Source organism: Nanorana parkeri, unplaced genomic scaffold (assembly GCF_000935625.1).
Source record: "Nanorana parkeri isolate BGI_ZX_2015 unplaced genomic scaffold, ASM93562v1 scaffold1774, whole genome shotgun sequence".
In the NCBI taxonomy this organism is placed as follows: Eukaryota; Metazoa; Chordata; class Amphibia; order Anura; family Dicroglossidae; genus Nanorana; species Nanorana parkeri.
In genome coordinates this window covers 245,956-272,249 of record NW_017308042.1, presented here as the reverse complement: position 1 = coordinate 272,249, position 26,294 = coordinate 245,956, and the positions used below count along the sequence as shown (strand labels likewise).

Genomic DNA, 26,294 nt, shown 5'->3' with positions numbered 1-26,294 from the left:
CAAAAGGGGCCCAAACCAAGTACATATGCATGCTTGCACTTTTCAGAGGTCCCATATTGTTCTATGTACAATCCTTGTTTTATTGATTGCATGTAATAATCTGCTTTTTTGAGGTTGTGGATTTGGGGTTTTCATGAGCTGTAAGCCATAATCATCACAATTATGACAAATCACGGCTTGAATTATCTTGCTTTGCATGTAATGAGTCTATCTCATATATTAGTTTCACCTTTTAAGTTGCATTAGTGAAATAAATGAACTTTGCACAATATTCTAATTATTCGCGTTTCACCTGTATATATAAAAAATATATTTGATTGTGTAAATTGTTTGTTAACAATATATAGCAAGGTTAAAATCATCAATATATAGTCTTTTTTTTACAAAATTGTGAAATTGGATGCCTCGTGAACCTGCACCTCCTTAACTGGTGTACAATAGATAGTTAACAAAGTAATTTGTATGCAATATCATTAGTATGTAACCATGATAATTTATAGATATTTTTCCATGGGGAGGTGCTCAACTCTTTCTCTACGCGTTTCACGGTACCACCTCTTCAGGAGCTTATGGGCATACAGTTGCGGTTCACAAATTTCTCTTGCATCATGGCTCAAACATAGAAAACAAAATTACATCATCACACTGGTGGGAGGAGCGATGCAACAAATCAACCAGGTGGGCGCCCGAATCCAGGATGTATGTTTTAAAGGAGCTTGTTCAAAGGCATATGAGTATAGATGTAGAAATCAATTGGGCCTCCTTTTAGTAGGAAAACCACCAGAATTGTTTGTAAAGTAGTTGCCTACCCTGAGATTTAGATATCTGCATCTTTCATTCACCATAAGTGTCCATCCAGTTTGTAGTATGAGCCATGATGATCTGGTCATACTGCAAACTTGATGGACACTTATGGTAGCACTTACCCCGTGCTGTTCTTTCTCCTCCTAGCTCTATAAACACGCCACAGCACCACAGATAAATAGAATTATAGCTTTGATTCATCTAAATCTTTTTTTTTCTTTTTTTTTTAAGTAAAAACCGTTACAAACATTAGCTCTAGCATGCCTGACATGTTGCCTTCATTGACATTATCAGGGGTGTCATGAGGATGTCAATAGATGAAGCATGTCTCTTTAAGGATCCTACTGATAAGGGACTGAAAGGTCTTTTTAGGGCCATGTTCTCTTTGGTAGGATCCATCTTGCAAGAGATTTTGGCTGTAGTTCTGCTTTGCCAGACCATAGCTGAATGGGTTTAATTCCCTAAATGTGATCTGACATGTGCTGACTCACAGATAATTGATCACATGTCTTTGAATTCTAGCTGTAATGGCTTGTTAGAAGCCTTTCACTTGCTGTCTCACATTGGAGGAAGAACCCCCCAAAATTCTACCAATATATAAACAGTAAAAGGGTAAGAAAAGAGCAGGTAGGCCCAATAAAAGATAAAAAAATGGGAGATTAATCACAAACGACAGGGAGAAGGCTGATGTGTTAAATTCATTTCCTCAGTATACACTCAGGAAAAAGAAAGGTATAATGGAGATAAGAATGCAAGTAGCTCAGTCCGTAAAATACCGCAGTAGTTGACAGTAGCCGGGGTTAAACAAAGACTGGAAAAACTTAATGCAAATAAAGCACTAGGACCAGATAACCTGCACCCCAAGGTACCTAAAGAACTCATCCAGGTTATAGAAAGACCATTATTCCTCATTTTCAAGGACTCCATAATGACTGGTAGGGTACCAAGTGACTGGTGGAAAGCTACAGTAGTACCTATTTTCAAAAAAGGATCAAGATACCAACCTGTCACAGGAGCCACGTACCTGAGGTGAAACCGAAGTAGTGGGGAGGCCTCCCTTGCACCTCGGGTCCTTGAAGTCTCTGGAGATGGAGACAGAGACTTGGTGGACACTGAGTGGCAGGGGTGCGGAGCACCATGCAAGCCTTAGTCCGAGCCGAGGTCAAGTCCACTCTGGCAACGAAGTAAACAAGGGTTAATCAGAAGAATGGTCGAGATCCAAGCCGGGGTCGGTTCCAATCTGGCAGTTGAGTACAAAAAGGGCAAAGAAGTAGAATGGTCAAGGTACAAATCTGAGGTCAATGGCAGGCAGCTATCATTAGTAGTCAAATAGGTTTCCAGGTCACAACAAGTTCAGACAGATCACACACTAGCACAGGAACAAGGGGGCACTGAAGATTATCCAGCAATTTGGTAGTGTCTGGGCTGGGCTTATATAGGGAAGTGATGATTGAAGTTTGAGGTCACTTCCTGTGCGCCTCCTGGGCATTTTCCTGACTTTTTCCATCAGGTCTTCTGCGCATGCACGGGTTGGCGCACTGACGCGTCTTTGGCACATGCACAGTTGGCACGGATTTCCTCTTGCGGCAACGCACTATTGGCGCATGCGTTGTAAGCCCTGGACTCTTACACAGCCTGTGATCTATAGACCAGTCAGTCTAACATCAGTTGTATGCAAACTGTTAGAGGGAATGATAAAGGACTATTTAGTGGGTTTTGTTCGTGACAATGGTATAATAAATGATAATCGGCACGGATTTAGGAAGGATTGTTCTTGTCAGACCAACCTACTAACATTCTATGAAGAGTTAAGTAGCGATCTGGATGGAAGGAGGCCGGTGGATGTGGTTTATCTGGATTTTGAAAATATTTCAAAAAACAAGGGGAACACATAGGAGCTTATACGCTGAGTAAAATTGTATAATGGTGACCAAATCCTAGGGTTTCAAATACATTTATTCGAAAAAGCACAATCCCCTTTAAACAAGAAATCCCTAAAAAATGGAGATGGTCTAATGAATGGATCACAATAAGTAATATATTATAACAAAGTTTAATGATTTTTAACAATATTAATATTATTGTTAAAAATCATTAAACTTTGTTATAATATATTACTTATTGTGATCCATTCATTAGACCATCTCCATTTTTTAGGGATTTCTTGTTTAAAGGGGATTGTGCTTTTTCGAATTATCTGGATTTTGCCAACGCTTTTGACACGGTACCACATAAACGCTTACTACACAAGCTGAGATCTATGGGCATAGATGAAATGGTGTGTACATGGATATAGAACTGGCTACAGGAATGTGTTCACAGAGTATTGATAAATGGCTCTTTTTCAGATTGGTCTCAGGTCGAGAGTGGCTGCCCCAGGGTTCTGTGCTAGGCCCCATGGTTCTGTGCTAGGCCCCATGCTGTTTAACCTGTTTATTAATGATATTATTCTGATTCCGATTGTTGTATTAGCGATTTATCCCTTGCTGAGACCTCTATGCCTGGCCGGTATAAGTATATATAATCACTGTGGACAATCCTTATCAGATAGCTGAACTCACCAAATACCTTTTTCCATCCACAAAGGTGCTTTATTCTGTACATCAGGTTATAGCGGACAACAGGATACAGCAGATGAATGAATTGGCGGTTTTTAAGGTGGTCAAAGATAACGTTTCCAAGCATGCAATGCAGATTAACATGTGGTCCTGTTAGGGGCCGCCAGGACACTCCACAGTGAGCAAGAAGGGGAAATACATATTAGATGAGAAGGGACACAGAAAACGTGCAATAACTAGAATGACCACTAGATGACAGAACAATAAGAAAATAGCTTAAGGAAAATAAACTATATAAATTCTCATCTAACATTAATGTGAATATTAACTGTGACTATGAATACAACTATTGTGGCAGCACAGATATTGCGGAATGGGCTAATAGCCATGTTTCTGTGTTTGTGGTGACACTAAAATTGGGAGGGTAATAGACACGGACATAGTCATTATAACATTACAGGAGGACCTGGATAAAATAGGGGAGTGGGCAACTATATGGCAGATGAGGTTTAATGTAAAAAAATGTAAAGTAATGCATTTTGGAGTTAAAAGTAGGCAAGAGGAATACATATTAATGAATATTCAACTAGGTAAGTCAGAAATGGAAAAAGATTTGGGGATCACAATAGACCACAAATTGAATAATGACTTGCAATGCCAGGCTGCGGCAAACAAAGCGAGCAGAGTACTGGTTTATATTATAAAGGGAATGTACTGTAGAGACAGAGCAATCATTTTGCTACTTTATAGATCACTGGTTTGGCCTCACCTGGAGTATGCGGTCCAGTTTTGGTCACCAATCCACAGAAAAGATGTATTTGAGCTAGAGAGAGTCTAGAGAAGTGCAACTAACTTGTGTACACAAATACATATGCACAATCACACAGACACACAAAGGTTGAACTTGATGGACCTGTGTCTTCAACGTCAAATACTATGTAACTATGTCTTTTGTCAGTGCTTATGCGTCAGCTGAAGTGCCTAGAGGAAGATGCTTGCAAAAAGCTTTTACTCCACATGGCTCTTGATAGACCCTGGGGGGTATTTATCAAAACTGGAGCAAACAGAATCTTGAGCAGTTGCCCATGGCAGCCAATCAGCATTTATTTTCAGTTTGCTGAGGTAAGATTTGAAAATGAAAGAGAGAAGCTAAATAGCTGCAGTGAAAGGTCCAGGGGGTCCAAATCGAGGAGAATTGAGGATATCGACCATACTGTTGGGCAGTTAGTTCTTCCATATGCATTATCTAAGTTCCGTAACCCATTCATCAGTAGAAGGAACACTGTTTTTTCAATGTTTAGGGATAAGGATTTTGGCAGCAGTGAGGAAGTAGCGTAGGAGGTCTCGTTTTATGCATTTGAAAGACCCAGGGAGGATAGAGAGGAGGGCAACTTGGGGAGTACAGGGAGGGTCATTGGTCCTGATAAGGAGGTCCTGACCTCCTGATAAGAGTCAAACACCATGTCTCAGAAGGGTCTCAATTTGGCACAGTCCCAAATAGGCAGCATGGTTCCCACTGCTGAATGGCAACGCCTGCAAATAGAGATGGTAAGAGAAAATTTGTGAAGAAGTGATGGGCAACGATACCATCTAGTAAGCAATTTATAACTACATTATATTCCTGAGCCGAGGTAGACATAGAGAGTTTGTGGGTCAGAGAATAGGCTTTCATTTTTTCTTGCTTAGAGAAGGTGCAATCAAGTTCTCTTTCCCATGTCTGCATAAAGGGTGGGATGGCTGTGTCCCTGAGTGACAAAATTAGTTTATATAAAGTGGAAATTACACTAAGCGGTCCAGAAGGCTGACGACATAAGGATTCAAAAGCCGTAGGAGCTTTATGTGGGTAAGATAGCTTGTGGATCAGAAAATAGAAATATCGAAGCTGAAAATAAAGGAGCCAGCTATCAGGTCAGCGTTCATCTTTGGTAATGAGAGAGGTCAAGGATTTCAGTCCCGTGGAGGTAAGGGCTGTATGCAGGTAGGAACCGTGAGTCCGAAGACCAGTGGAAAAGGGACGATCGGGAGTACCCAGGTGGAAAATTGGGGTTATGTAGGACAGGGGTCATGGGGCCATCAAAGGTTAATATATGCCAAAACCTGACTAGCCTGTCCCAGATGGCGAGGAGGGGAGACACCCCAATCGGTAAAGGGAGTGCACGAGGTCTAGAGGAAGGGGCAATCCAACAAAGGGCAGAGATTGGCACCTCCCAGTAGTGAACTCTCCAATTGGACCCAGTCCTTGTGGGAAGGGTAATGAATGGCATCCAGGATTCTCGTTAAATGGGAAGCCATATAGTAATATTCAATATGCGGTAATTCAACACCTCCACCCCGTTTGGGATGAGTCGGTATGCTATAGCTAAGGCGTGCTCTCCTCCAAACATACCTGAGCAAGCCCAATTTAAGGGACTGAAAAAAGGATCTAGTTAAAGCTATTGGGATGATTTGAAACAAATACAGCAGGCACTGTAGGATGTCAATTTTATATAAAGCCATACGGCCAAACCATGAATGGGATTTTGACAGCCAGAATTTGAGTTTCTGAGAGATAGAAGTCAACAGTGGTTTAGAATTTATGTTGCAAAGGAGTTCCAGACGAGAGGGCAAGGGAATACCAAAGTATTTTAAGGCCTGTGTCTGCCACATGAAGGGATATTCAGCCTGTATCCAAAGTGACATTTAACGCTTCCAGTTTGTGCATATTCACTTTAAAGTTGCTCAGTGAGCCATAGGTGTGGAATTCCCGTAATAGTGCGGGAAAGGCTTCACTAGTATTGGAGACATATAGGAGGAGGTCGTCCGCAAACAGACCTAGTTTGTATTCCCTGTGCCCCAGTGTTAGTCCCCGAATATGGGGGTTATTTCTAATTGCTATCGCCAGGTGTTCCATAGCGAGTATGTAGAGATATGGGGAGAGCGGGCAACCCTGTTGTGTGCCATTACGGACTCGTACAGAATCGGAGAGAATGCCATTAATCCTAATTCGGGCAGAGGGTTTATCATAAAGGGCCAGAATTTTAGTGAGGAGCGTCGGGGAGAATGCCTATCTGGGTGAGCGACTCGAAGAGGAAGGGCCAGCTCAGTCTATTGAAAGCTTTCTCAGCGTCAACGGACAGCAAACACATAGGGGAATATTATGTGTCTTGCCCCAAGACATAAGCATGAGTGATTTTATAGTGTTGTCTCTAGCTTCCCTTATGGGGACAAACCCTACTTGATCAAGGTGAATTAGGGAGGGAATATGTGATTTAAGGCGATTGGCTATAATTTTGGCATAGAGTTTGAGATCGACATTAATGAAAGACATCTGCCTATAACTAGCACAGTGTGGGTCCTTATGTTCTTTCGGTATTACCGTGATGTGGGCCTCTTGGGATTGGGCTGTAAAGGGGCAGGAGTCAGAGACTGCATTAAAAGTTGACAACAGTTTAGGGGATAGGTAATCACACAGTTGAGTGTAGAAAAAGGCAGTGTAGGCATCGGGGCCTGGACTTTTTCCTGCAGGCAGAGAATCAATAGCCTCAGTGACTTCTGGGAGTGTGAAAGGGTCAGATAGGGAAGCAATAGCAAAGTCCGATAACTTGGGCAGACCAGTGGAGGACATGTACGAACATATGTCCTCAGTCAAACGGGTGGAAGGGAAGGAAGAGGAAGGTGTGATATTATATAAGGTATAATAATAATGGTGAAAGGCCTCAGCTATTTGCTCAGAGGTATGGACCCGTCCTTTTATGGGGCTGACTATGTTAGAAATAAAGGTACGAGCCTGTCTATGCCTGATAGATCTAGCCAATAGTTTTCCACATTTATCCCCAAATTCGTGAAAGGAGCAGAGAGTGGCATCTCAATAGCGTGTATGAGAGAGGGACATAAGTCTCAGGAGTTCAGAGCGTTTGTCTGACAGTTTATGGAGCGTCACATAATCGGGTTTGGATTTATGAATCCGTTCTAGATCACGGATGTCTGACAGGAGAGATGTGATTTGTTGTGATTTAGCCTTTTTGTGGCGGGCTCCGTGTTTAATTAAGATGCCTCTCAAAACACACTTCAACGTCTCCCACTGAATGGGGGGAGATGAGGGGTCCTGGGCATGCACAGATTGAAACAAACGTATGTTGTTTTGTATATCAGAGATTACAACAGGATCACTCAGAAGGCTCTTATTTAACCTCCACGTGGGCAGTTGTTTAGAGGTATCAGGCACAGACAAGGCAAAGAAGAGTGGGAAGTGATCAGACCATATTTTAGGGCCGATTATGAGATTTCAGGTTCCAGCTAAGTAGGGAGTGGGATGGAAAGAAATAATCAATACAGCTATAAGTGTTGTGCACAGGGGAGTAAAAAGTATAGTCTTTTGTGGTAGGGTGCAGGGTCCTCCAAAGATCAACAAGTTGTAATTTGTGCAATCAGGATTTAATGGAGTTAATGGCAGAGGAGATATGTGATTTATTGGATGGGGAGTCCAGGGCTGAGTCAAAAGTGAAATTAAAGTCTCCTCCCACTATCAAGAAACCAGATGTGAAGGATTCTAATTTATGTAAAATTGGAAGTAGAGTATGAGCTTGAGACAAGTTTGGAAGGTAGATGTTAGCCAGAGTAAACATCTTGCCGTAAAGAAAACATTTAAGGAAGATGTAGCGACCATTGTCATCCTCCAGGCTGTCCATGACCTCAACTGGAAGAGAATTATGGAAGCCTATTGCCACACCTCTAATCTTGCGCTCCGGATTGTTGCTAGTGTACCATGAGCGAAAATATTTGGTGGGGATAGGTTGGGCTACTCCAGATTTAAATCGGGTTTCCTGAAGGAAAAGGACCCGAGTCTTCTGTTTATGGAGGTGGTATAACATCTGAGACCTTTTGGCAGGGCTATTAAATACCTGTACGTTCAGGGAACAAATGTAGAGAGGCCATGACAAAATCGGGGAAGGACATGGGCAAGAAGGTAGGTAGACCCACTCAGTCCCAGTCACGCTCCAAAGTGAGAGAGCAGGAAGAAAAAAAAAGGCAGGGGAGAAAGAGACAAGAGGACAGAAAGTGTAGGAAGAAGACAGAAAAAAAGAGGCATGTAAGGAGAAAAAAACAAAACAGTGAATAGTAAAATTGCACATAAACTAACAGAAGGGAAATATCCCTAAGTGCGTGCACCGCGAGTCCCAAATCTACTGGGCAGTCGCGGTAAACCATACCTATAGGTGAAATCACAATATAGTGTCCCCGCCGACCCGAAACATGTCGGATCACACAGAAACTGCGTAAATTTCAAAAAAAGAAAAGAACCGATGTATATAAAATCAACAAGATGGGTCAAATAAAACAATACAATAAATGAAATTGTAACATCTGCCACATTATGAGCAGCATAAACTGGGTGTGCAATATTCCGAACACTGGAAGAGACAAGGTAGGGTTAGAGGAAACCTGTGTCCGGAGGTAGTGAAACGATGGACCGTTGTGGGAGACCACAAAGAAGTCCGAGCCGGCACCTTCGGTTAGCATTAGAGTGTGTTGAAATAGGACACGGGTAGTAAACCGGCAGTGTGGAGTGCAGTGTAACTTCTAGTCTGGCATCCTGGGAAGACTATGTCGTCGGGGCAGGGAGTCCTGAGTAGCGCACATCCCGGATGCAAAGTCATTCCAACAGGGAAGTAGAACATAGAATCACCAGTTCATGTGGTGGGAGAAGCAGGTGTTGATCAGCGGTCCCTGCAGGGCTTTGGAGGGACCAGGACCCAATCATTACTTGGAGGTGTGAAAGGTTGCAATTGTAGATCCGGGTCCAGCCAGTGACCCAATGAGGGTAGGGGTATACCCATGGCAGTAGGGAAGGCCTCCAAATCTGAAGGAGAGCGGAAGGTATGAAAGCGTCCATTGCGTTTAGCCAAAAGACTAAAAGGGTATCCCCAGCGATAAGATACATTGGCCTCCTGTAAGGCTCTGGTTAAGGGGTGTAGAGCTCTACGCCTGGCGAGTGTGCGTTTGGAAAGATCCAGAAATAGGGATATTTGAGCACCATCAAAGTCCAGGGAACCCAGAGATTGAGCTTTGGTAAGGATTTCGGATTCAAGACCAAAGAAGTGTACTCTGCAGAGTACATCACAGAGTTGTGCATTGTTGGGCCTGCAGAATCCTGGGGTGCGGTGGACCCGGTCTACACAGGCTAGTATTGAAAATACTCGTGACAGAGGCCTGCAAATCGGTATCACCAGTGGCTTCAGGCAAGCCCCTTATCCTGATGTTATTGCGGCGGCTGCGGTCCTCAAGATCATCCAAGTGGGTATAAAGATCCACAATATGAGAGTGTTGGGTTACCACCACAGAGCGGAGTTCTTCCACAGCTGTAGTGATAGGAGGGAGAGAGGTCTCAATATCATCCAGACGTGAATAAAAAGATTGTAGGCCCTCGCATAGCTCTCTCATATCAGCCTTATGAGCCGACTCCAGCTTAGCAAACCGGGCCTCATTATCACTTTTAGTAGGCAGTAATTGTAGACAGCCCTTGAGAGCAGAAGGAAGCATATCAGCTTCTATATCCCCTTGAAGATCAGACCCATGCGGACACCTGGGCGAGAGAGTGTGTGCAGATGGTAAGGACTCACGTGGAGAGGAGGAAGAAGCTCCACGAGATGTCTCTGCTCCATCAGCGGCTATATTGGATTCGTCCGGCGGATCAGCAAAGCGCTGAAAGGACGGGGCGGCCGTTTTAGGAGCCTTCTGCTTCGTGCCGGTTCTCCAGGGAGTATTGCGACCCAGCAGGTAAGAGTGAAGGTGAGTATGATCGGTTCAGGCCGCAGATTATTCGGGTTGGCTGCGGGAGCTCTATCAGACCCGTCTGCTCACCGACATGAGCGCGCCACGCCCCCGTCTGCCTCCGTTTTGATAAACTCTCCCCAATGTACCTTCGAGTCCAATTTAGACGCTATCCTCACGTATGCTACTTGAAAGGGAGGTGGTACCCTCCTTCCTCCAATTAAAAAGCAGACTTTGAAGTCCTCAGTTCCTGGCCAATCTCTATCATACACTCTTTGAGCTCTTGGACCAAGGGGTCATCATCCCATTCCCTGCTGCAGAACATTTTGAGGGGTTTTACTCCAACCTGCTTACTTTTACCAAACCTAAAGGGGGCAATAATCCCATTCTGGATTCCAGGACTTCAAATGCTTATGTTAGAGTGGAAGATTAGAGTGGAATCAACAAGATCAGTTTACTGCCTCTGCATCAAGGGTATTTTCTGGCATCGGGACATGAAGGATGGCTACTTACATGTCCCCATATTCCCAGCAAGGGCTCCTAAAGAAAATGTCTCCCTGATTGTCTGGATGTTAAAGAGGTTCGGGTGAATCTTGACCCTACCAAAGTAATCACTGGTTCCAACCCATCGCATGGAAAAGCCAGGGACTGGTTCTGGACACTTGTCAGACCAGGGTGTTACTTCCCTAAGAGAAACTTTAAACCAGGGGTAGCCAAACTGCGGCCCTCCAGCTGTGGGGAAACTACAAATACTATCATGCATCTGCCTCAGTAGGCCATGCCTGTGGCTGTCAGAGACTTACAATGCCTCATGGGACTTGTAGTTTCATCACAGCTGGAGGACCACAGTTTGGCTACCCCTGCTTTAGGCTCTCCAGTCTCGGGGAGATGCTCTTTATCCTACTCTGTATTTTTACATGAAAGTCTTGGGACTGACGTTAGCCTATTTCAAGGCAGTTCCCTTTGCCCATTTCCATTTAAGAAATTTGACAAAACATTCTGTCATTGTGGGACAAATCGGTTCTGTCTCTGGACAAACCTAATCGTTTGGCACCAAGGACCGGGCTCTATTTAACCTTGTGGTTTCAGAATCTGTCTCTTAGGCTGGGTTCACACCTGGGCGTTTTCCAGCGCTGATCGAAGTGCTGAAAAACACTTGAGGTGAAATCTTATTAATCCCTATGGGCATGGTTCCCACCTGGGCGTATTTCAGCCCGTTTTGTTGCACTGAAAAACGCACTATGCGTGACAAAGTACTTGAGCTTCTTTTTCGCGCATAAGGGCAGATTTCAGCGCATATCCATTGGTATTCCTGACTGTGACTCGGGGTCAATTTTTTGTACCAAAGCGGTAACCCCAAGCCACACTCGAGAATACAGCGTAGGTCTTAACTTGTCCGCGATCCCCGCTGTGTCCTCCGGCCGGTTCCGGCTTCTGGGCTCCGTCCCTTGCGAGCGTCCGCGTTGCAGGGGGGCGGAACTGGCTGGAAGTTTTAAAGTTTTAAAAAATACGAAAAACAGAAAAAAATCATACCGCCAGGGAGGTTAAAAAACGTGCGTCGAACGCGTGTTTTATTGGACAAAAAAACGTGCTTCAAACGCAAGGGCAAAAACGTGCATAAAACGTGCCTATTAGGAAGACCCAGGTGTGAACCCAGCCTTACTGTTAGGGACTAGAGCACCTCCAGGTGGCACTGAAACTGGATCCTGCAGTTCCAGTGCTCACCTGCAGGTGTGGCCAGGCAGCCAGTAGCTGTCAGGGATCTGAGCACCTCCAGGTGGCACTGTGACGCTGGAACCAGGTCCTGCAGTTCCAGTGCTCACCTGTGGGTGTCCCAGCAATCAGCAGTTATTCACCACCTGATGCTGATCTGGGAGGGTATTTAGCCTCTCCTTGCAGTGAGGCCTGTGCCTTAGTATTGTTGCCATATCCTGTTTCCTGTAACCTATTCCAGACTCTGACCTGACTCTTACCCCTGAGGTCTCCCGATCTGTGGCTCCCCTCTCGTTGCCCTGCTTCCCAGGGTTTACCCTGTTATCTCCAGTGTGTAATTAGGTGGCCAAGCAATGAAGTTGCAAGGACACCTTGTTATTGTGCTGATTATTATTAATAATAATAATAATAATATTATGTGGCCAAGCAACGAAGTTGCAAGGAAACCTATTGTTATTGTGCTGATTTATTATAATTTTTATTATTATTAGGTGGCCAAGCAACGAAGTTGCAAGGACACCTATTGTATCTGTTCAGATTATTATTATTAGGTGGCCAAGCACCGAAGTTGCAAGGACACCTATTGTATCTGTTCAGATGATTAAGTGGCCAAGCAACGAAGTTGCAAGGACACCTATTGTTATTGGTAAGATTATGATTATTATTTGTATTATTAGGTGGCCGAGCAACGAAGTTGCAAGGACACCTATTGTATCTGTTCAGATTATAATTATTAGGTGGCCAAGCAACCAAGTTGCAAGGAAACCTATTGTATCTGTTCAGATTATTATTATTATTAGGTGGCCAAGTAACGAAGTTGCAAGGACACCTTGTTATTGTGCTGATTATTATTATTAGGTGGCCAAGCAACGCAGTTGCAAGGACACCTTTTGTTATTTGCTGATTATTATTATTTGTATTATTATTATTAGGTGGCCAAGCAACGAAGTTGCAAGGACACCTATTGTATCTGTTCAGATTATTATTATTTTTTATTATTATTATTCCGCCACTTTTTTCAAATGCCTGTAACAAGTGCTCTGTAACTCAAAAACTCATGAAACTTTGCACAGTGGTACAGACCTGTGCTCTGCAGAGCTTATTATAATATAAAGGTCATAGGTCACATGATGTTACAGCTATATTGGTTTTTGTGACAATTTTTGTGAACTTTTCAGAAACCTGCATCTACAGAACAGCTAAAGCTACAGATGTGCAACTTGCTGTGTGATCTTATGCTTTGCTCTGTTGCCACATGAGCTCATTGTAGCGCTATTGGTCACATGGTTTGGCAGCCATTTTGGATTGTGCAATATTCTGTCATCAACTTAAACTCTGAAACCATTTATCAGAATAATTTCAAACTTTGCACATATGTCCAGGGAGACCTCTTCTGCCACGGTTGTAGAAATAGGCCCAATCCCACAATCAAAATGGCCGCTGCAAGCCAATGATGTTTATATAGTGTTGTTATTGTTATGACCTTTTTTTAAAAAGCCTGTTATAAGCGCACTGTTACTCACAAACTGATGCAACTTGGCCCAATGGTGGAGCTCTATGCTATGCCCAAACTTTTGCAACATGAAGGTCATAGCTCACATTGACTGGCAGCCATCTTGTTTTTGGTGATTATATTTAGCTCAATATTCAAACATCCGTTTCTCAGAAACTGATAAAGCTACAGATCTACAAATTGCTGTGTATAGTCATGGTATGATCTGCATTCATAACTGAACATTACAAGTCAATTGCTCACATGGTTCGGCGGCCATGTTGAATTGTGTCAAATTCAACAAATATTTCTATTATTTTGATGCTCTTTTTTTCAAATGCTAATTATTGCCACAGCGTAAAAAATGCCACATGTAAAAACTCATGAAATTTGGAACAATGGTAGAGGACTGTGCTGTGTTTAAACCTTGGAAACCTAAAGGTCATGGGTCACGTGCTCTGGTGGCCATCTTGGTTTAAGCAAACCTATTTTTTACCATTTTCAAACATGTTTTTTCATAACCGCTAAGGCTACAAATATACAAATTAATATGTGTGGATATATTTAGCTCCGCAGTCGTCTATGTGTATTACAAGTCATGTGACCGCATGGTTTGGCAGCCATTTTGGATTGTGCAAAAATCGGTAAACAACTTAAAATCGGAAACCATTTATCAGAATAACTCAAAATTTTGCACATATGTCCACGGCTACCTCTTCTACCACGGTTGTAAAACAAGGCCCGATCCCAAAATCAATATGGCCGCCACAAGCCAATCACTTTTTGACATTGCATCTAATTGCATAAATGTGCATTTATATCACTACTGAAGTATGTTAAACGTGTTATACATATGATAACTCGACATCATAACTACCAAATACAATATGGCTTCCGGAGGTCACCAAGGTCGGCGGCCATTTTGAATTTGAATTTTTTCATAATTCATAAAATCATGTCCTGTTTTTTTTTTTATCTCTCTAACTACAATATCTTCTCATGTGCTATGACCGGCTCTACTGCTTGGCCACCTTTATTGCTGCTTGCAGCTATATTTAATATTATTATTATTCTGCCGCTGCTTTCAAATGCCTGTAACAAGTGCTCTGTAAGTCAAAAACTCATGAAACTTTGCACAATGGTGCAGACCTGTGCTCTGCAGAGCTTATTGCAATATAAAGGTCATAGGTCACATGATGTGTCAGCCATCTTGTTTTTTGCAACAATTTTTGCAAATATTCAGAAACCTGCATCTCCAGAACAGCTAAAGCTACAGATGTACAACTTATGCTTTGCTCTGTTGCCACATGGTGTTCATTATAGCTCTATTGGTCACATGGTTGTGCAGCAATTTCGGATTGTGCAATATTCTGTCAACAACTTAAACTCTGAAACCATATATCAGAATAACTCAAAACTTTGCACATATGTCCAGGGCGACCTCTTCTACCACGGTTGTAGAAACTGGCACGATCCCAAAATCAAAATGGCCGCTGCAAACCAATCATATTTAGATAGTGTTATTATTGTGATGGCCTTTATAGAGCATCCGTGGGACATCCTGAAATGGAAGGTGGAGGAGCGCAAGGTCTCTAACATCCACCAGCTCTGTGATGTCATGGAGGAGTGGAAGAGGATTCCAGTGGCAACCTGTGAAGCTCTGGTGAACTTCATGCCCAAGAGGGTTAAGGCAGAGCTGGAAAATAATGGTGTTCCCACAAAATATTGACACTTAGGGCCCAATTTGGACATTTTCACATAGGGGTGTACTCGCTTTTGTTGCCAGAGGTTTAGACATTAATGGCTGTGTATTGAGTTATTTTGAGGGGACAGCAAATGTACACTGATATACAAGCTGTACACTCACTACTTTACATTGTAGCAAAGTGTCATTTTCTTCTGTGTCGTCACATGAAATTATATAATAGAATATTTACAAAAATGTGAGTGGTGTACTCACTTCTGTAAAGTACTGTATGTATGTGTGTGTGTGTATATGTATATATATTATATTAAGATTAAAACCGAAAGCAAAAAAGAGAGCTGTAATCAGTTCTCTACAAAGTTTGTTCAGATATGCATCTATACATATATACTCCTCCAACAGTTTTCCAATTTTTTTAACTCCTGTAGAACCACATGAGACTGAAGGCATAAATGAACAGGAAGAGGGAGCCCAAAAAACTTGGCAAAAGAAAACAAAGACCCAAAAAGCAGAGACAAAATGAACAAAGTATAGAAAGTGCAAAAAGCAAGGCAAAGGGGGGAGGGGGAGAGAGGGAGAGAGAATGGATGAACGAAGGAAGTGCAGATATGCCCTGCCCCAAGTGCAGCATATTATACCTTCCAAAGGGTCCTAAAAAGGGTAAAATCGTGGAGAACTACTTGGTGCCAAGAAAACCCTTATAATCAAATGAGAAAGTGGATTCCAACCAGTAGAACCACATGGTCCTGTGGGCTCCTCCTCTTTGTTTAAAAGCTGCAATTAAATCTTCCATAATGTACATCTCCTGAACTTTCCTGCACGATAGGGGGTGTTCTCTTCTTCAAAGGGGATACACTCTTGCTGCATTAATCAAATGAACCAAGAGGGATTTTCTATGTGATTTCCTATAGCAACAGTTTCACAAATTATTTAAATGGAGCAGATATGCAGAAAGGGTTTTCCCACAGGTCAACATTTATCAGTTTCTTAGACTAGAAGCACGCACCAGACAAAAAATGTTTGAAGTGCCGGGCACTCCCAGAAGATATGGAGCATGGTACCTTGAGCTTGGTTACATCTCCAGCAAAGGGGAGAAGACTGTAGGAAGAGCATGGGGAGGGTTGCAGCGACTCTACCTCCTGAATAAAATTTTGGAACCCAATTGCTGAATTTTGCATGTCATGGATGATTAATGGGTGAAATAAAGGATCCAGTCCCGTTGCACCTCAGGGAAGGAGACTCCCAGATCTCTCTCCCAGTTTCTAATATCCTCAGGAGAGTATACTGTATAAGAGAGAAAGATCAGGTCTTAAACTGTATTACCAGTTTTGCAGTCAAATTTGAGAAAATCCCACTATGTTTGTTATGTGTATCTATTGACACAGCATAACAAAAAATATATTTAAAAAAAAACAAAACAATTCTTACCTTTTCGAAGTTTTGTTGCCGGAGGCAAGATTCCCTTCTTTTTTTTTTTTTCCTCAGCACTTTCGTAGTGATCTGTCCTAATGGAAAGACTTAGGACTGAAATTTGAGGATTGTGTTTCTCATTAACTCCATTAACTAGGGAATTTTCAATACCATTTTTTCAAGACCAAGTACAAGTATATTCCCTCCGGTACTTGCCGATACCATTTACCGATATTTTTTCTTAAAGATAAATGTGAAATTTTTTCTAAAACATAATGATTTTAGGGAAGTTTAGGGCAGCTCTGGTGATGGGTGACAAGCTCTCCAGGGCTCTGCTGGTGGGTGTCGGGCTCTCCAGGGCTGAACAGTGTTATAGAAAATTGCTTGGTTAAACACAAATCCATGCCAAACACAAAGAATTTCCCCGTGCTTAAAAGCACGTGTATTATGCTCTTTTGTGCAAGGACCGGAGGTACCTCTATAGAGTCATGTAGAGTCAAGAAAAGGAGATGCTTTCATCGTGGAGATCTGGTGATCAAGAACCCTTGTCTCCTGACTCCCTTTATTTTTATATATGTCAGACAGGAAGTGATGTCTCAATCAGGAAGTGATGTCTCAATCAGGAAGTGATGTCTCAATCAGGAAGTGATGTCTCAATCAGGAAGTGATGTCTCAAAAAGGAAGTAATGTCTCAAACAGGAAGTGATAACAGATGAGCAGAACATGACTCATCCTTGCCACATGTATGCACAGCCACCATCTTTCCAGACCCACAAACACAATCTCCCATTAACACTGGAGCGAACTTTATCCAGCACTGCTCAGTGAGCAATGCCCAATAACATTACTATGATTCCTATGAATGGAAGCTTATCTGCAGGGACAATGCCATACTATCTCCAGCGCGCTGATCAGACGCATCAGAAATACGAACGCACGTTCCTTTCATAAAGGCAGATATGTATCTTAAATAATACTATGTCCTTAAATCAAGTTGTATACACGCCAAGCCAATAAATCCGCTTTTTGCGCAGAGGCCCTAGCTGGCGTCCACACACTCGCTAAGAAAAAACTGCTCCGCCACACAAGATATCTACACCAATGATTTAAATTCAGTGCCAAATAAACCGGGTCACGCTCCAATCGAGCATGACGCAGAAATCCAGACACAGAGACATGATGACAATATTACAATATACTAAAACACATCCTAATAAAATATCCACAACAACAGGTGGGTGACTGGTTTGTGCCCAGGGCTGTAGGGGCAGGTGTGGGGCTGTCCAGTGCTGTGCCGGTCTCTGCAGTCACAGGGAACCGGACCGACGCTGTCAAAGTTAGCTGCCTCAAAGTGTCCTCAGCAGCAGAAAAATTCAAAGGGTCAGTATTGACCTATAGTATTGGGGCATTTTCACGATTACATGTACTCGTGAAAATACCCTGTTTTGGCCCTGATACCGATAATGAGTTGGCTTGCCCTCCAAAACAAGAGCTGGGGATCTACCAACATCGGAATCTCCGGAACAGTAAACCAGGCCCCTGACGGGGTAAAATGGCAGGCCCAAATTTACCCTAACTAGAGCTCTGAAAGCTTTATCTAATAGCCAGAAGTAAAAGGAGGATTACCTTTTAATAGGGGAGGTTTGGGTCAAACCCTGAGATCTACTTAGGAGGTTCCCAACCTGTTGGAAGACTATTAAGGATGTGCCTATTTTGGGATGGGATCCCGACACTGAGCTCATATTGTCTAGAAAGCAGGGGGCTCCCGTCAAGGGTTGGTCCATTTGTTGTTCCACCAGAACCCATGGATGCATGTTTGCACCAATCTGGTTAAATGGGCCGCCCTATAGTACAGAATCAGGTCAGGAAAACCTAACACTTCATGCAGTTTATGCTTAGCTAAGCAGCTCCCATTGAATTGATGCTGTCAGCGCATAGGAAATTTCTGAATTCTGCATGTATCGATTTAAGAAAGCTGCTAGGGATCTTGACAGGAAAGGTTTGAAAGAGGTACAGCAGACAGGGGAAGATATTCATTTTAAATATGCTGTTTCTCCAAAACCAAGAGAAAGTGTCTATTATCCATTCCTTAACCTCTTGCCGTCCGCCCGTAGTAAAAAACGGACGGACGGCACTGCTGACAGAAAAGACCCGACCATTAAACACACCCATTACCGGGTGTTTGACATATAGGCGATCAGCGGGTCCATAGCCTGCTGATCGCCTATATGTGCTCGTTCGCGGCAACCACCACCGTCAGGAGGAGGAGGACGAGAGATCAGCTCCTTGCTGATCTCCGTCCGGGCTGTGAATGCAGAAGTGATGTGAATAAATACCACCAAAAGAAAGCTCTATCTGTCCCCAAAAAAGGGTATAAAATTCATTTCAGTACAGCGCTGCATGACGGAATAAATGTCAGTCAAAGTACCGCAGCGCTGAATACTGAAAAATGGCCTGGATGGGAATGGGGTTTAACATCGCGGATGTCAACTGGTTAAAAACCCCCCTGACAGAAAAGAGAAGGGGCTGAAAGTTCAATGGAAAGACCCTATCCAGGGATGCTGGAAGATTCATCCCTAGATACTGTATTTAATATACACCGGGGCTCGGCTCATTTAAAATGAAAACTGCTTTGAACGGCATGCAGAGAACTCACTGCAAAAAGGATATTTAGAGCTTCAGATTTGGACTGATTTACCTTAAAATTGGAAAGCTGACTGTAATGCTCAAGAGTCTTTAGAAGAGAAGGCGGTGATGGAACAGGTTGGGTGACAAAGAAAAGCAGGTTGTCTGCAAAACCCGCAGCCTTATGAGTAACCTGGCCAAGAGTGATTCCCTTGACATCTGGATGGCACAACAAGTGTTCAAAGGTAAGAACACAAATCAAGGGGGAGCGAGGGTACCCCTGTCTCGTTCGTTTTGTAAGCTGAAAAAGTCTGAGGAGGCTTCATTAACCAGAAGTACTGCGGTTGGAGTGGAATAGATAGCTTTAATTCACAAGAGCAGATTAGGCCCTAGGCCCTAGGCCTACATATATCAGAATGGACTTGAGAAACTCCCAGTCCATTTGTCAAATGCCTTTTGCGGCATTGGTGGATGCCAAGACAGTGGGAAGTCAAAGCCTGTGGGCTAAATGGATGAAGTTAAGTGCTTTCATGGTGTTATCCCTGACCTCTCGAACCCAGTAAAAAACCCACTTAGTCTAGATGGATAAGCTTCTTCAGATGGTGTAGGATGCGGTTGGTAAGGATTTGTATAAATATCTTCAGGTCAACATTAAGTAAGGAGATTGCACGATAGAAGGGGCACTGAGAGAGGTCCTTACCCTATTGCGGAGTTACAGACATATGGGTGCAGAGAGAATCTAAGGGAAAGCAATGCCTTTCTAAGAGGGAATTGTGTGCTCCAACAAATTCAACGGCCAGAGCTTCCTTAAATGTCTGATAATACTGAACAGTGGGTCCGTCCGGGCCCAGTGCTTTATGAGTTTGCTTGGATTTCAGAGCGAATAAGAATTCAGGAACTGTAATAAGGTCCTACATGGATGCCCGCTCCACTGGGGAAAGTGTGGGCATACTTGAGGGTGCGAGATATGCAGAAATACCATCCAACCAATCCGTTCCTGAGTCTGGGAGGTAAGAGCGGGAAATGTTCTATAGTTCCCACTAATAAGACATTAAAAGCCTGTGCAATTTGTTGTGAACCCCAATGTCCCTATACAATTCTTTTGAGGAACATAAGTTTTCGACCTTTCCTTTTTGAGTGCCCTAGCTAATATGCTCCCTAGTTTATTCCCAAATTCATACTAAGTCTTGCGACTCTTTGTGCCTGTTGAGCCTTAATCTTCTGCAGCAGAAGGGAGTTGAGGCACTTCATGAGGATCTTTAGGTTAACAGCAATAGATTTGGCTAAGGCTTGTTTATATTCTACTTCAAGGCCACAAATCTGATCCAAAAGGGAGGGTATAGTCTCTGTCCTCTCCCTCTTGAGTCTGGCCCCATGTGTAATCAGAGAGCCACTAAGGATTTATGTGCCTCCCAGACGTTCAGTGGTGCAAGGTGCAACGGCGTGCGCTGCTGGGGAAGGAGAATGAGGCCCGGTGCAGTGGTGTGCGTTGCACTGTGCCTTATTCTCCTTCCACAACTGTGCTCTCTCCCCGGTATCTCCCCACCTATACAGTGACGCACATAGCTGCATCTTGCCTAACTCTCCATCTCCAGCTAATCTCTGATCGGCATCTCCCTCTGCACCGTGTCTCACCCTCCTCCTTCTGCTGTATCCCTCTCTTCGGCATCTTTCTCCCCCCTCTTGCCCCTCCAGCAACACACACTGCTGCAACGTCACACAGCAGAGCCACCACCACCCTTTGCCATACCAGCATTCCACAGACCCTGACCCATCTCCAGCTGACCTTACACCTGATCAATACTAAACTTCCCACATCAGCCCATCCACAACGCCCATCCAATGTTGGATCCCACAAGATCATCCTGGACCTTTCAGAACAACTGATCCCTAATATCTACTCGCGCCACCAAAAGTGAATCGGCCCCATCGTCATCACCAACAGATGCCTGCTCGCCAATAGATGCCTGCTCGTCCAACCGAACAACATCAGCGGTAAGGCATACACCCGGGCCACAAGCTAAAGCTTAGATCCTCTCAGGACAAATGGACCCCCCTTCCCAGTGGGATCACAGAACATCCTGCAGGACTCCTTCCACCCTTCGTGAACATAGAGGAGAAACCAACATTAACACCTCTCATGCAAGATTAACATCATCAGCTGTGAGGATGAGTGTACATGTTTTTTCTCTTCCATTGCAGCATCAAGTTACACACATTGTCTGTTCAATTTTATGTTATCCCCTGTCAATTTGGTACCGGATCCATCTTCCCTACCCTGCGGACCAAGCTTAGTTCCTCACAGCCACTGGATGACCCACCTGATACCACACCACTCCTCATGGTCACAAACTGTTGAGCTTACTACAAACCCCGCCATGAGTGAGTGGATATCAGTGAATATTGTGTTGCCCCTTTAAAAACCTACCTTATTGCGCTAGGTTGTGGCGCTCCAGTTCTCTCTTTTTGTTTTTCCAGGATACACACCAAACACCCCGTTCTGATTTCCACCAGGAGCCACACACCAGCCTCTCCTAATTGGACTTTTCTTTGAACTTTTTTTTGCAGGCAGCTGTGTGATTCTGTTACATTCTTTCGCTACTTTTTTATATTGTTGTTAAATATCCTTGCCTGCCCCTGTTTTTGGGTACTGCTTGTAGATGTTCCATGCGTACTGAATACCCTGTGCTGTGTCCCTCAATGAACGATGGAGAAAATAAGATTTTTCTGGACTCCCATGAAATCCTTTTCTTTCCTGTTCAATAAGGGACACAACTTCCTTCCACTCCTAATATCTGATAATATCTTGTGCCAATTTGTGACTAAGTGTGAGAGATGTGCTGCATACACTCAGTTATACAATGGTAAAACCTCAAATAATGTAATTCGGACACTGCTGCACTCTCACCACTATTGTAAAAACTACAGTGATAAACCAATACCTAAATATAAACTACTTTAGCTTATCCACTCCACTGAAAATATATAACATTACAAGATAAACGTTGTGTAAAACACAAAAGGTCAACAATAATAATTTGATACTTAGTATTCACTAAAATAACGCTAAGTAATCTCTATTCCAATGCCCAACTAAACAATGTGACTCAAACAAAAGTCTTATTGTCCCAAAAGTTTACACTATATATCCCAATCTTCACACCACACAGTGTATAATCCTTCAAGTGGGGACTCTCTTCTTCTCACAAGAACTAATGACAAATGTATCCCCAAAGTTTATAGTTTAGCGTCTCCACGAATATGCCAATCTTCACACTACAACGTGCATAATTCTTCAGGTCATAACACTCTTCTTCCCACACCTTATAAGTGGCACCTCTATGAATTCTCCGTGTGGGAAGTAGCTCACCTTAATTCTTGACCTACACAGCGGTCAGATAGCGCTGATCCCTCTTTAAGTGCCCAGAAGGAATACCCATACATAGAAATCCTTCTCTCAGTAATCTCACACAGAAGCCAACTTGCTGTGCTCTCCCGGCCAGTCGCCAGTCCTCGGTTTTGCAGTCAATTGGTGTCGCTGTCTCATTTGGCTCATACTCGGTCAGCTTAGGCTTCCTCTGGTCCACTTCCTGAGTCTCACTGATCCTCAGTTACCCCCTCCAGGTCCTCAAACCAACATAGACAGCATAGCAAGTGAGGGTTATGCCCTCTAGAGGCAGCTGGGCCCTTTTTGTTTTTGTTTTGTCAAAAATTAGTGTTAAAACTCTCTAGGCAGCATAACCTATGTGTATTGAATATCCTATGCTGTAACCCTTAATGAACATTGGAGCAAAAAATTTTACAGCAATTACAAAAATTCTTGTTCTTATTTCTGTACAGGGAACTGCAGATGCAAAGAGAGCGTTGGCTGTGGCAAAACTTGTGTAAGTTTGAACTGCTAAAACTGTTAAAATTGTTGTTGATTAATATGTATTTGTTTTACATGTAGAATCTGTTTCTAAACAATATAACAAACATCTACCTGTTCTTGTTAAACTTTTCATTTTCTCTACCATCCATTGAGGGACACCAGAAGAATAGAAGCTAGACACAGGGGCGTCCCGAGGCTGGGTGACACCCGGAGCGGTAACCTAGTGTCACCCCGCCGAAACGTCACTGTGCATGCGCGTGACGTCACCGCGTGCGTGATGACGTCATCGTGCACGCGCGGCAGTATTCTGATACCTGCCGGCGGCCATCTTGGTGATGGACGCCGACAGAGAGAGGAGGGGATAGTCACCCGGCGGAATAAGGTATGCCGCCGGGTCCCCTCCTCTCTCCTGATAGTGTCGGGCGTTCGGTCCATGACCGAGCGCCCGACTTGTCAGAGGGGCGTGACACCAAAAGGACTGAGTCATTTTGGTGTCACCCCTCCAATGGTGTCACCTGGGTTCGGGCCGCACCACCCTTGTGACGCCACTGGCTAGACTTGTGCCCTTTCCCTCTACCTATAGCTGAGTCATCTTAGGAGGGTGAACCTCTATTCTCAGCTTCTCTGATCAATACTTTGTGGGGGTTTTCTTCAACTGACAGCTGTTGGCAAATTTACACCAGACCTTTTAGTTTTGAATAGGGATGCACCGAAATTTCGGGCAAAAATTGCACTTTTGGCAGAATGCCCAAAGTGCCATGATGGCCGAAAATGCAGCCAAAAATTCAGTGTATCCCTAGCTTCTCTTCTCCCCGCTGGGTGCTGGTCTGTGTACCTTCCAATTCAGCGCCGGCACCCAGCAGGCTGGTGAGATGCTTTCAGGATGGTGGGCGGTGATAGTTGCAGGAGGACGAGCTCTCCTCCTGGCTCGGTCTCCTGTGTCAGGATGGAAAGCGGTGCTGGGCTGTGATCTGTCGGTGGTCGAGGAGAGCTCTGCCTCCTGTGACAGATCACAGCGCTCTCCTCCACTCACCGCTTTCCATCCTGACATTGGCTTTCACAGGAGGCAGAGTCGGGAGGTGTGTGAGGAGAGCTCCACCTCCTGTGTCAGGATGGTGAGTGGCGGAAAGCGCTGTGATCTGTCACAGGAGGCAGAGCTCTCTTCCCCCACTGCCCACCTCTCTCCTGTGTCAGCCGATTCAGCTATACAAACACTGATCGGGGAGTGTACACTATATCCACAATGCATGATTGAACAGGAACACTCAGCATAGAGGATTCCTGTTCATTTATAACAGGGGATGCAGAAAAAGAGATTGAAGACTCTGTATCCTCAATCTCTTTTTCTGTTTTAAAAGGGAAATATCAGGAGTCTTTTTAGACTCCTGATATTTCCACAGAGCACCCGACAGTAAAGTAAAAAAAAGAAAAGGAAATAAAATAGTTGAAAGTAAAGAAAAATATTTAGGATCAGAAAAAAAAGTCGGTTTCGGCCTAAGACATTTTTTTAGTTTTGATCTCAAATTTCCATTTCGGTGCATCCCTAGTTTTGAATAGTCTTTACAGTTAGCCATCGAGCACCGACTTCAACCAATGATGTTACATGGGAACATTCTCTGCTACAGTTCTAAAGTGTCATTCCCTGCAGGACACCCCTGAAAGTCCTTCTACTGGACTTTGCTGCATGTGTCAAAGTGTTGTGGAAAATTACTGTGGACCAGTTTCCAGGGCCAGAGCTGTGGCAGAGACCTCTACGTGTGACCCTGTTTCTGAAGACTCCGCTACTTGAATGAGCTGACTGCACACAATGTGTGGACAATTCCTCTATTGCCATAGGGCTGCGTCCTATCAGGTTGCAGATGCTTTTTTAGACATTATCTCCTTGTCATCACTGTCTTGCATGGCAAGGAGGGGGTTAAGGGAGCGCTGGCTTGCACAAATGTCACAGGGGGAGAGGCAGAGCTGTGTTATGTCTAGTCTTCACCCCTTTCATCACACTGCAGCACATCTACAGGAGGTTGATTTTTCAGCTCTTTCCACTCTTAGCCCTGTGGCCTCAGGACTCATTATCTCTATAGGTAAGGCGACTGTTCTGGGCTAGAACTTAGATGCTAGGGGGACATGTGTCTGTTCTTGCGAGCTCTGTTTTTGGTTGTTCCCATGCCTGCTTTTAAGCCTTAGGGGGGTCTTTCTGTCCCTTTGTGGGTTGCAACCTTTGCAGTGCATGGTTTGCATCATACTGTTTCTGCGACTGCTATAAAGTTTAACTGAATGTTAGGCTTCTGCTTCTCTGTACAGGAGTGTGGACATTAAAAAACAAAAACCTACTTGTTCAAGGGCTAAAACGGGGGCCAAATCTACTTGTCCCTCATGACAATCTACTTGTTACAATACAAAAATACAAAAAAATTGTTTTAATCAGAACTAGGGATGTACCAATACCGTTTTTTGGCTATCGAGTACCGATTATTTTGCTTTCGGTACTCGCCGATACCGAGCATGGCGCATTCTTCCTGGGCAATCAGGAACCGTGCAGCGGATAATGACATGCCACCCAGCTTCCTGATTGCCAGGGAAGCCGACTCCATGTTGTTTGGCCGGCTTATTTGTGATTGGCCGGGAAACCGGCTCCATAGCCAATCGGCATCAATCCGGCTTACCGGCCAATCAGGAGGCTGGGTGGCAAGTAATGACCTGATTGGCCGGAAAGCTGGCTCAATGCTGATTGGCCGGGAAGCCAGCTCCTTGCTGATTAGCTGGGATCCCTGCTTCCCAGCCAATCAGGGAAGCGGGTCATTACTCGCCGCCTCGCTTCCTGATTGCACGGGAAACTGGCTCCATGTTCCCCTACGGCACTGCTGGTCAGAGGAAATCTTCCTCTGACCAGAAGTTCCGGTATCGGGAAGGTATTGGAGCATTTGGGCGAGTGCAAGTACTCACCCAAATACTCTGTAGCAGTGCATCCCTAACCAAAACTGTATTTGACTGTGCTAAATAGCGCTTCTTATTGGTCAGCGTATAAAAAAAGTCAGTAATCAGCATAGGATAACCCCACCCACAACCATCATACCTCAGTTATGTAGCAATGCAGTACTGGGAGCATGAAAGAAACACTGAGGCAATGGACCTGTATCCCTCAATATACTCCAAGAAAGGGATTTTACATGAGTACAAAAATCCTATTTTCTTGTTTAAGGTAATACGCAAACACACTTATCGAGAGGAATATTACTCATAACTTGTTTCAGACCTAGCCATCCCTTCTGCAAGACACCAAAGGTGTAATCTGCAACCTGGGTGAGCTGAGCAGCAATGTGAAAGGTCTTGAAATCAGGGAGTGCTAAACCACCCAAGGCTTATGGCCTC

General features: G+C 43.9%; 1 protein-coding gene across 1 annotated transcript in view; it reads left to right on the top strand.

The window, feature by feature from the left end:
• The window catches only part of LOC108799633 (tRNA-dihydrouridine(20) synthase [NAD(P)+]-like), a 259,781-nt gene that overhangs the window by 16,033 nt on the left and 217,454 nt on the right, over positions 1 to 26,294 (top strand). The window contains exon 3 of the mRNA XM_018571523.1: positions 22,898 to 22,941. Within this exon, the coding sequence (XP_018427025.1) occupies positions 22,898 to 22,941 (44 nt within the window). The remainder of the gene's footprint in view (positions 1 to 22,897; positions 22,942 to 26,294) is intronic.